This window comes from Hesperophylax consimilis, chromosome 15, assembly GCF_061612785.1.
Source record: "Hesperophylax consimilis isolate HC1 chromosome 15, BYU_Hcon_1.0, whole genome shotgun sequence".
Classification (NCBI taxonomy): Eukaryota; Metazoa; Arthropoda; class Insecta; order Trichoptera; family Limnephilidae; genus Hesperophylax; species Hesperophylax consimilis.
The window spans coordinates 20,933,238-20,945,000 of record NC_142850.1 but is presented as its reverse complement, the minus strand read 5'-3'; the positions used below and the strand labels follow the sequence as shown (position 1 = coordinate 20,945,000).

General features: G+C 35.3%; 2 protein-coding genes across 2 annotated transcripts in view; both read left to right on the top strand.

The window, feature by feature from the left end:
• Zyx (lipoma-preferred partner zyxin) overlaps nucleotides 1-424 on the top strand; it is a 1,993-nt gene extending 1,569 nt beyond the window's left edge. The window contains exon 1 of the mRNA XM_089640042.1: nucleotides 1-424. This exon is cut by the window's left edge and continues 1,569 nt beyond it. Coding sequence (XP_089496168.1) covers nucleotides 1-148 — 148 coding nt within the window. The 3' untranslated portion in view covers nucleotides 149-424.
• A 1,747-nt stretch (nucleotides 425-2,171) lies between these two features.
• On the top strand, nucleotides 2,172-5,446 carry RpL13A (ribosomal protein L13A). Its single transcript, XM_089640041.1, has 6 exons — nucleotides 2,172-2,304; nucleotides 2,595-2,725; nucleotides 3,007-3,116; nucleotides 3,762-3,907; nucleotides 4,648-4,770; nucleotides 5,301-5,446. The coding sequence occupies exons 1-6, from the start codon at nucleotides 2,284-2,286 to the stop codon at nucleotides 5,382-5,384; spliced, it is 615 nt and encodes a 204-aa protein (XP_089496167.1). The 5' UTR covers nucleotides 2,172-2,283; the 3' UTR covers nucleotides 5,385-5,446.
• Nucleotides 5,447-11,763: the final 6,317 nt, after the last annotated feature.

The window sequence follows — 11,763 nt, the reverse complement described above, 5'->3', positions numbered from 1 at the left end:
GTGCTACAAGTGCGAGGACTGCGGGCTGGTGCTGTCGAGCGAGTCGGAGGGCCGGGGTTGCTACCCGCTGGATGACCACATCCTGTGCAAGAGTTGCAATGCCAAACGGGTCCAAGCCCTGACCAGCCGTATGACGACTGAATTATAAAACATTCCTCGTTATTGCCATACTTTATAACAGACATAACCATTATGTTATTATTATATTCCTTTTTTCTTCTTTATACATTATCATTTTTGTTAGATATAGTTTAAATGCTTTACAGGGCTCGTGAAACTGGCTTGCAGCATTTTAAATGTGATTTATGAATAGGTATCTTTTGTACTCGAAATATTTCTAAATTTGTTACTATTATACATATTATATTAATAAAACTATTTCATTATGGATTGTGTTTTTTGTGATAGATTAACTACACTCAAATAATTTATGTTCCTCGCTCATTTCAGTATTGTAATATATTTTTTTGAATACATTATGGTTTTTCATTTTACCATATTATTTTCCTGTTTGTCTGTATTTGTGGAATTCTGCTTAGATACATCATTAATATTATGATTTCCCCTTTCCTTTCAACAATAAGAATTTTTTAAATTATGAATCAAATAAATTAGTTGATTTTGCACAAATGACATAACGAAGTATTAGTAGGTAAGTAAGTCATTTTATGTATATTTCACCATTCAAATATTGCTGCGGTGAGGAAAATGCTTCCAATTTTTAATTTCTTAAGCATGCATATTTTTTGATTTTAGAACTGTTTTAAAATTTTGTCAATATAGCAAAATGTTTGATTAAACTTCCTCAGTATTTTATTATTAACTTATTATGATATTAGTTAAGTATCAAAGTAAAAAAAAATTGTGCTATCTGTGGAATGTTTTTATTCGTCATCCGAGGTTTAGGAACTTTTGGGTGTTACTTCGAAAATACATTTGTATCCCTACAGCAATATTTATTTATTTAATAATCACAATCTTATGTAAACAGTTCATCAAAGTATTATAGAGATAACAGGATAATTCGAATACCATAATACGGACATGTGTCTAGTGTGGTAGTCGAAAAGTATGTAAAAAACTGGATACAAAAATATTTTACGAATAAAGGAAAGAAAAAAAAAATTACATTCCAGATTTACTTTTTTTAATGTGAATCAACTGAAATTAGTGAACTGCTCCTAACTAATCGGAGCAAGTGAGACATCGCCAATTGGGGTGTGTTGTGAGGCTGATGGCTATGGGGAGGGGAAAAGGAACCCGGCTAGTCAGATCTGGTCACCAAACACAGCTAAGCCCATACCAAGCAATGTATCGAATCTATATGGTGGTGTTTCATTAGGATGATGCCAAGATTATCTAACAATGTACGTAAGTAGGTACCTTTACCTACCAACATAACTGAACTTGATTGTATTATTTGAAGAAAAGAGTTTAATTTTAGAGATTTTATTTCTTACAATTATTTTATGTCTATAGCACAACCTCCATCATAGTACAAAAGCATACGTTTTCACTAAAATGGGTAGGTAATATGCATGGCCGGTCCTGAGTCAAACGTCGCCTGGCCCGAGTAAAATTTTGACTCCCCTTGTGAAAACCAGTATGTTATCACTGTAATCAATAATATTCTGATGATTTGTATTTTTGTGCAGCGCCGTTTTTATGAAAAATAAGCTCAAGGGCGATGTGTTAGGATTAGGTATTATCAGCTTCTGACAATTCGGCTTCCGAAGCGGACTGCTCCAATTGCGCCCGCATACGGCCGGCCCTGGCATACTGTTCACAGGTATACATTGTTCATAATTATTGATATTTTTTTATAGATTTTACGGATAATCATCCAAGCACATAGCTTCTGATATTAATATTTTGAAAGTATTGTCAATCGTTTCGAAAAATCTCATACATCTTTTTGAAAAAAAATCATTATTTAAAATTAGTCCGTAGATTTAAATTCTGATGATGTAATATTGTGTAATGTAAGATAATAATATATATATGGTACATAAAAAGTTCTTGTCCTGCTAAAATATAAAAAAAGCGGATAAATCTTTTTTGAGCGGTTTCTCTTAGTTTTCACTAATTTTCCATTTTAGCGAACAAAAAAATATTCAACTATTGCCAGCTTGAGTTACTTTATTCCAGTTCCTACTTAAATCGCTTTTCAGGTTTGCACGGCGGAACATTCACATAGAGTGCGCTAGTGTTAGCTTGTTGGCTACTCTGTTCCGGTCGCCATTTTAGAAACAACATAACCCCTTTTCCGGTCGTGTTTCAACGATGACGGGGTTTAGTAATAAGGTTTGTCAGTATTTTTTCGTAAACTGCCGTGTATTTGACTATTTTCAAGTTAAATCAACATTACTTTACTGTTCTTGCAACTGCTTTTAAAATAGAATGTCGCGAAATCATTTTTATGATATTTCGAGTGTGATTGTCAAAAATATGCCGATCGGCACACGTGTTCTTCAGCCGTTGCTCGTGTCTATTTTGACATAATTTGATTTTCGACCTGTTAGGATGTGTGAATACATTAAGCGTTCTGAAGATTATTGAACCTTTTAGTTAAATGCACTCTTCCCGTTTTCCAGGCTTTACTTATCGATGGAAGGGGCCATTTACTTGGTCGCCTGTCGGCGATTATTGCCAAGGCGCTTCTCGAAGGCAACAGGATCGTTGTTGTACGATGCGAACAGCTGAACATCTCAGGAAACCTGTTCAGGTAAAATATTATCCTAATGTCCATATCATATCTTGTTATGATGATGTTTTACTTTAATTCGAGGTTATTAACTAAATGTCAAACAATGATATTGAATTGAAAACTTTTGCTTGAATATTTTTCTCAAAGTTCATGTAATTTCTGCAATGATGATTTATTTTGGGTAATTTGCGACTGATATCAGTGCTGAAATCTTTTAAAAATATCTGAGTGTTGATTATGAATCTATTATTGTACAATGTCTCCATGTGTGGTGTTTAATGCTGTCTTTTGTATTACAGGAACAAGCTGAAGTTCATGGCTTTCCTCCGTAAAAGGTGTAATGTGAACCCCGCTCGCGGACCATTCCATTACCGTGCCCCTTCCAAGATCTTGTGGAAGACCATCAGAGGTACAGAAACCATTGCGTTATTTCTTTAGAAATACAATATTTAAGTTTAATATCCAATAATTTCGTGTAATGATACTCTTTTTAACACATTTTAATGTTTCAATGAGACAAGAAACCCATGTGTTGACATTAAATTATTTTACATTAATTCGGCACTAATGTTATTTATTATTTGTCGGATATGTTCAGTTTGTCTATTGTGTAGAAATGAATTCTTTTTGTTCAGTCATCAATGATTATTATATTTTATCTACATTATTTGAGAAGACATGAAAATAAAAACGAATGAGATGACTGACAAAAAGCTTTTTTCAATTTAGACATGGTAGTGGAAGAGCTTTCTCCAATTAAAGCAATAATCAAAATGCTTTTCTCAGAAAGTGTTGCCCGAAAATTTTGAGGGTAAACTACAATATATAAAATTTTCTAACCCTATGCTGCGCACTTCAAAAGAAATAGAGAAAGGCTTGGCCGTAAATAAGCTTATGTATTGTATGTTTTTCTAACCTCCACTGCATTTGTACAAAAGAACTTTTATATTAAACAGGCATCAATATGATTATAGTTTCTGAATTGGAGCCTTAAATCTGGCCAATTAGTAGTGTTTGTGTTGGAAGAATAAATAATAATGTGTTGTTGTTTTAGGCATGTTGCCCCACAAGACTGAGCGTGGAAAGGCCGCCCTGCGCCGCCTGAAGACCTACGAGGGCTGCCCGCCCCCGTACGACAGTCGCCGTCGCCTCGTGGTGCCCGGTGCCATGCGCGTGCTGTGCCTCAAGCCCGGCAGGAAGGTAATATTGTCATCAATATCTTATCCACCAATACTCCTCTATCAACCCACTCTGTATTCTGACACAGCTGCCCACTTATTGAATTGTTTGAATAGTGAAAATCTCATACACAGCATACGTATGGTTAAAGCAGTCTTTGTTCTCAAGGCCGGCTCAACTATACCAACACTGAACTGGAATTTAATACGTAAGACAGCCAACGTTTTGATACACGGAGTGCCTTTGAGGTGATGTTTAAAATAATGGCACTATAAAAATTATTCCTTACAAACTTCACCCCTCATAACACAGGGACATCCTAGCATAGCGGGTGAAATAAACCTATAAAATGTATTTACTATACAATTTTTTTGTATTCATGAAATAAATAAAAAAAACAACATACAATCTACTAGAAATACCGGCCGAAAAAGATTTTGCATCATTTGCTGGGTAAAGCTTATTTTATGTTCATTGTGTAGGTGAATTGCATGTTTGGCCAAGCCCATCATAACACAGATGAAAATTGTCTGTTAATCATTCAAACTAGGTAGGTTCCTGGTTCATGATTTGTGGAATCTTGAATCACAACTATAAAAAATTATGAATATTTCAAGCAATGATGTATCATTTGGGTAATTTGCGACTGATAGCAGTGCTGACAACTTTTTTTAATGACTGAGCTTGAATTCATTCATAATTTTGATCGCCTACTCAACAAGTGTGAAACATTTTCTAAACTTTGTGCGCTTTTCTTTCAGTACTGCCACGTCGGCAGGCTGTCACATGAGGTGGGATGGAAGTACCGTGACGTCCTCAGGACTCTGGAAGGCAAGAGACGTGTCAAGACCACCAAGGCTGTCCTCGTTCACAGAAAACTGAAGGTAAACACACAACAGTACTTTAACCAGTACCTTATAAAAAACTTTAATATAATGTTTTCAAAAGAATATGTTATTATGAAATCTTGACCCAGGGAACATATTTAGAAGTTCTGTTTGATTCTGATCATGCAGCTATGTACATATGTATATGCTTTTTTTAAAAAAAACCTGAATATTTGTAAATCTATCCGTTTAGTGAAATGGTTAGTAAAATTTTGAAATGGATCAAGCTTTCACAAATTAATCTAACCATTTAGATCTTTCACACAAAAACCATTTTATAAAATGCAAAAATTTAGAATTTAGAAAGATGAAACTCTGCCTTAAGACATGGTTTCTAAATTCAGTTGAAATATTTATTATACTGTCGTGAGTCATCCAATGATTATTACATTTACCTACATTATTTGATGTGACGTGATATAAAACAAATCTATCATTAATGAGGATGACCCATCGTTGAACCATCTGGAGTGAACAGAAGGGCTGCGAAGGAAGTGCCAGGAACTAACTGTATCTTTTGTTTGCAGAAAATAACTCGTGAGGCGGGTGTGAAGGTGGCCAAGGCAGCCGCCCCCTACACCTCAGTGATCCAGTCCTACGGATACGCCTAAACTAGTTTAAACACAAATTATATAAAACAATAAAATGGGACTGGACTCCCCGTCCTTCTAAACTTCCTTGTTTCATTATTATTTGTTTGTGCCCATTCATGTTTCATTGTGGTAGATACTTTTGGTAACTGTGTTAGGTGTCAGATCTGAATATCTAGGTACTTTCCCACCTTCTCTTACCAAATATTTCCCCTCACCACTACCTTCGCCCTCACAACATACCTCTAATTAGGGATGCCATAGTCCCACCATGTTGCGAGCAGTTGGGTATCTTGTGTGATATTCACATGGAAAAATGACCCTCATAATATATTTCTTTAAATACATCTATTTGAATTTAACTTTTGAAGTGAAATCTTGGAAGTGGAAATTAACCCACTTCCTGACATCCGATCGAGCCGAAACTCTGTAGATAGACTCGTTGATGACAATGCTTTCTATCAACTTTAGGTGGCATTCACGCATAAACATTCGGACATAAATACATTTCTTTGAAATTCAATGACATTACAGCAGTTAATATCACAGACATAGGAATTAATAGACGAGAAGATAAAGGCGAGGGGTAAAATCAACTGTTGAAGAACGAAGGGAGTGAAGCTGACTGTGATTCGTCAATAAATCAATCTGACAGTAAATAGGCATCTCGCATTATAATATCACCATTTACTTTTTAAAAGTAAAATCTGCTTTGAATGAATAGACATTTTTACATGGGAGCGCAAATTACTCGCCACGTTATGAACAAATTTGCGAAGTCCAAATTCGGCAAAGTAAGGCAGCTTCTATATTCAGAGTCGTAGTTAGTTTCAGAGTATTTAGTTAAGACACTTTTATAAATGTTCATAATTTACTTCCAAGCAACCAACCAGCTTTGTGTTTCGCGTCCAGACGTTTCTCGATGTGATAGTAACAACTGATTCATATTATACGATGTGAATATGCTTAAAATAAAATAATGCTTATATATGGAATGTAATACGACCATTGGGTTTATTCTCTTTTTTCGCATCTATTTTTACCAGTTTTCATAGTACAAGTAAACATTTTGCCGTGTTATTTCGTAAAATGAACCGATGATGCCTCGACCATAGTTCGCACAAGAATGATGACGTCACGTTTTCAAATATCACTTGAGGCCGTACGCGAGCCCAGCCGGCTCAATGGAACCAGTATGGGGAGTGGGGATAATACGCTTTTAATCACTTAGGGCAGGTCTACTAATATTCATATGTCTATGAGTTAATATACAAAATAAATGTCAACCCTGCCCAATCTGGATTTGGGGTGGTCCTGTCCCCGAGGAAGAAGGTTCAATCCTGCCAAACCAAAAAAATGATATTTGAAATTGGCTACCAGCCGGCTCAAGAGATGGCTCAAATAGGTCGAAAAATGAAAGTAGATCAATTACGGTAAAAAAACCTTAGTTTTTTTAAAATTTATAATTCTCATTAGGAAACTTATTGTTCTAGCAAATTAGAATCATTAATTTTTATTTGAATTGCGAGTAATTGATCCCCGGCGTAGAATCAATTTATCTATGACACCACTGCACAGGGATTTATTTTGGTTTGGGTTTTGCTGAACAATTAACCGCTTCTGTGCCAAGAGTGAGTTAACTCGCATTCTTGGCCTGCTGTGCACATCTACACTTCTACCTACTGACATTTAAAAGGTTAAGCCAATATTTATGTTGACTTATACATGTCATGTGAAAAAATTATAATTAAGTCCACACAAAACTCATTTTGCTATTAAAAATTATGATTTATTTTTCAAATGTCTCGAGAGTTGTTGCAGTGGAAATATGGCACCCCAATTAGGAGTATGTTGTGTGGCTGAAGCAAGTTCAACTAAAGAAGAGAATCTTGATTGGCTGTCTAATTATAGTTAAATTAGCTGATGTATACCTGGCATCGATGGGAGTTAGGAGATAGACATATGCCATCGTGGACTTTTTTAAGATATGCAATTCCGTAGTACATTGTTTTGATGTATCTAAATGTATGTAAGGTTTAGTCAGCGTTAGCATTGTAAGCGCACGAAAATATATTTTTTATGACTTATTACAAAACATCGACTTTTCTCTACATTGTACAAATATAATATGCATGTATTATGTAAATAAAATTTCCGGAAAAAATTGTCTGAATGATCGTGAAAACCTATCAAAATCCGTTTCGTAGTTCTAAGCGCACAAACAGACAGACGCAGATAGCGACTTTGTTTTATACTATTTAGAGAAGATACTAAGCCAGCGGTGACATCGGTTTCTATAAAAATCTACATGGAAGGCATTTCTATTTGAAGGTGTGTGTATTATCTAATCAATGTATAGAGCGGATGTACGGTGAAAGGTGTCACAGGAATTCACAATGATGAGCATGTCGATGGAAGACGATTGAGATGCACCTGGAAGACTCAAGACCATGACATTTAACGGTATCTTTGGTATAATGTTCAATTTATTTTTACATTAACTCCACACGAGGAAAATAATTTCCCTTAGGAGCTATGTCATCTTTGGGGTTGCTTGTGGGAGGTCTTTTTAAGTAAGGGAAGGATTGAACTTATGTTGTAAGAGGGGGGAATCACAGAGTCCGGCAAATCGTTCCACAGCCGAGCTGTTGAATTCAAGAACGAGTCGTAAAAACAACCCATTCTCATGTGTCAACTGGGTACAAATTTTGGGCGCATGTTTGGCGTGTTCCCAACTATGCACCGGTGCCCAAGGGATCAATGACCCTGATTCTACGGAGCATCTTCCATTGTAATTACATTAATTTAATAAGTAATACCGGTAGAACAAGGATAGCTTTCCTGGCTGACTTAAGGTAGGGGAATCTATCAAATAGACCGCCCGTTTCTGCATAGAGTCCAGTATTTTGGGGCTCCAAACCAGAGGAGGCTGCCAAATTCAACAGTGGAGCGCACTTACGATTTGTGCATTGTCAGCAGTTGTGTATTATTAAAATATCTGCGGGCCAGTAGGTACAGTACGCCCAGCTTCTGGTAGGTTATCTTGACTCTGGCTTCGATGAAGCAATGTGTATGAAGCAAGGTGGATGTGGCGAGATGGTATGCGTTTCATTATCTTTATCTAGACCTTGGGTTTGTTTATGTTTATTTGTTGATTGGTTTTATTGATTGACCCCTGTGGTTGGGTGGTTAAGATCATCGACTATGAATCCAGGGTCGCAGGTTCGAATCCGGGCGCGCAAAAGTAAATTTTATTTCATTAACATGACTTAATTCATACAAAAATATGTATCTGAAGTTCCAGCGTGGAAGGAACTCAGTGTTGCCCTGGTGAAAGAATCCAAATCTTTCTCTTTCCCATCTCCTTTTCTTCCCCTCTCCCGTCGGCCTCACAACATAACGGTAACCCACATTTTATTATTATTTTTTTATTTTATTCTAAATTGGTTTTTGTCGTATAGCGCCATCTTGTACTGATTTGAGAAACTTGTAGAGGTGGAATTAAAACTTAATCTTATGTTTACTTTCAATAGATGTCGTTACATCTTTGAATGTTATTGTTGTGAAATCGAACAAAGAGGAATACACAAGCAAATGTAATGTCATAAGTTTAAACTAGTCCCAGCTACAGCTCGTACAAACGTCTTCGACGATCATCGTGTCCCTTCTCACATGAAAATTATAAAGATAGAAGATACTAGAACGATGATCTCGCTGGCACTAGTATATTCATAATGTGTCTTCACCACAAATATATTAGGTAATATTCATAACAATCGCTTGGCAAACGGAATCCAGAAACTAGAAACAGTCGATGTAAGCACTAAAGGGTTTTTAAAAAATTATTTTGTGAATAATTTTATCAGAAATAAAATCAGGGTTCCGTGATAACTCAACACACTTTTAAAAAGTGATATAAAGTCATTAGAAACGCTGATTTTTTGTCAACCTAACCTAACCTAACCTACTTAATTAAACCCAGTTAATAACGTTTTTGTTTCATCACTTTCCATGACTTTATAGTGATGAAACAAAATGAATAACAAAATAAAACCTAACCTAACCTACTGAACACAGTAAATAACGTTTTTGTTTCATCACTTTCCATGACTTTATATAACTTTTTAAATTTGTGATGATTTATCTGGTCACCAAAAAAAATTAATCACGGGAAACTGTCAGATAATCTTAGCCATAAAACAATACCTTAAAAAAGTTATTTCCTATGTGCGGTAATTATTTTTAAATGAAAAAGTGCATTACTTATATAGTAAACAAGTTTATCCCTTGAGGTGATTTTTCACGAAAACGGCGCTACATAAATTAGCCAAATTATTTATATCAATTCTACGTGCTCGAAATGATAGGAAAATATTCAATTTATCCAGAGCGTATTTTTGTTGAAAAGATTAATCGAAAATAGTGATTTCACTGATAGCTTCGCCTTAATTAGTACCAGTGTCGATATTAGTTCAATTCGAATAATATTAACGCCCAGACCCGTAAAATATCACGGGATAGTAAAAAAAGAGCTAATGTGTACTAACAACTCGTCGAAACGTTATACTTAGCTAAAAGCTGCTGCTATTGCCTCCCAGCTATTAAATTGTCTTATTTTTGGCATACCTAGATAGCATTATGCATATTTTACCTAAGTACAGTAATTGGTAGGTAACATTGAGTAACGGGCCTAAAACCAGACAATGCCAGGCACAATAACAACCGAATATTATTTAGGAAACTACATTCCATTGGTTCGTGGTTTGCGTCCAATTATATTTAGAATATTATTAAATTTCGTTGTATTAGAATGCATCGGTAGACATATTAGTTTTTGTGTTCATGGAAGATTTAAAATTCTTCGCTACTTATGTTATTAAAATAATTCTTTGTTATTTAAAAGGAAATTACGACGGGCTAGGAAAAGAGTCACGCGAGGCCGATTATTTTGCCTACGTATTGTGAAACTGAACTAGGAGCCATAATTCGTTTCCTTGGGAACTTTTCTGGGACAAAAAATTGGGAACCCGATAATTCAAATTTGAAAAATAAATGCGTAGCCGAACTACGAAACAGGCGGATGCAAGGCGTAGCCAGGGCCGGTGCTTTTGAGAACAGAGAGAGATTTAAAATTTGATTTCACTTGTTCAGCGTTGAGTGGAAAATAGGCGTTATCCTTAAAATTGCATTCTGAGATAATCGCAATTCAATGTTTTTAGCAGATTATATTTCGAGTATCTTTATATTAGTCGATTGAAAATGATTACAAAACAAGGGAAAACTTCTTTTTATTCCATATATATTAGGTATAGCAAAAATAAATATCTGTTCTTAACGAAATCCGACAATATTCCTAAAACATTCGAGAATTCCCCAGAATATTTCAAATTTCTCAATATTGGCTTGAGAATTTCGACTATAAAACCAAAATTTGAAATTTGCCCTAGATATAGGGAAAATTCCGTTGGAAAAACGGTAATACTACACGTAGATTACATTTCTGGATAATACAACCATATTATTTGCACCATCTCTTAAATCAATATGATGGAAATAATAACTTGTGTTAAGTAGTGGTCTCAACTAAATTTTCCAAGCCCCCCCCTCCCCTTTCTCCCTTGTCAACCCCCTTCCTTTCCCGAAACAATAATTCAATTTTCTGATAATCTTGTTTTTGTCAGGAAGCTTAGAACGAAACAAAAATATAAAAGATTTCAATCACGAGTCTAAATTATAACAGAATTGATACGTCACCACGCACCCAATATCTTTAGGTTTTTGCAGGGTAAGAGGGGACTGCGGGCGGGTGTGCACAAATCTACATTCAAACGTGTCCTATTAAAAAATTTCGTATAATTTGAAACACCTAATATGTACACGGTGTCCGGAAACTCGTAGTACCAGCGGGAAACTGGTGAATACAGAGAACCCAAAAAACCACTTTTCGTTCTAAAGTTTTTAATAAAAATAAAAATTGTCCTCTTTTTTCAGCAACTAAAGGGTTAAAAAACATTTGGAGCCGGGTCTATGCTTCGACGCGAAGTTCGACACATTTAAAAAACATTTAACAGCCGATTTTAACCCCCCAGCGACTGATTTTTTTCAAATTCGATCTGAAAATTCCAATTTCGAACTCGATTTACTTGAAAACGAAAGCTTAATCAAAATACAAAATGTTTCAAACTTGCTATCCGACTTCATAAAAGAAAATTCCAGTGAAAATGAAAAAAAATACTTACTTAAAACGCTATAAACAATAATAAGCCGACGTAGATAAGACAAAAATGCTAACATCACTGATGGAAGAGCCAATGACATATGCATCAATAAACACAATTCTAGGTTTGCTCTGTTTGGTTCAACTCTAATTTCAAATTCAAAAAAATATTTATTCCACTAA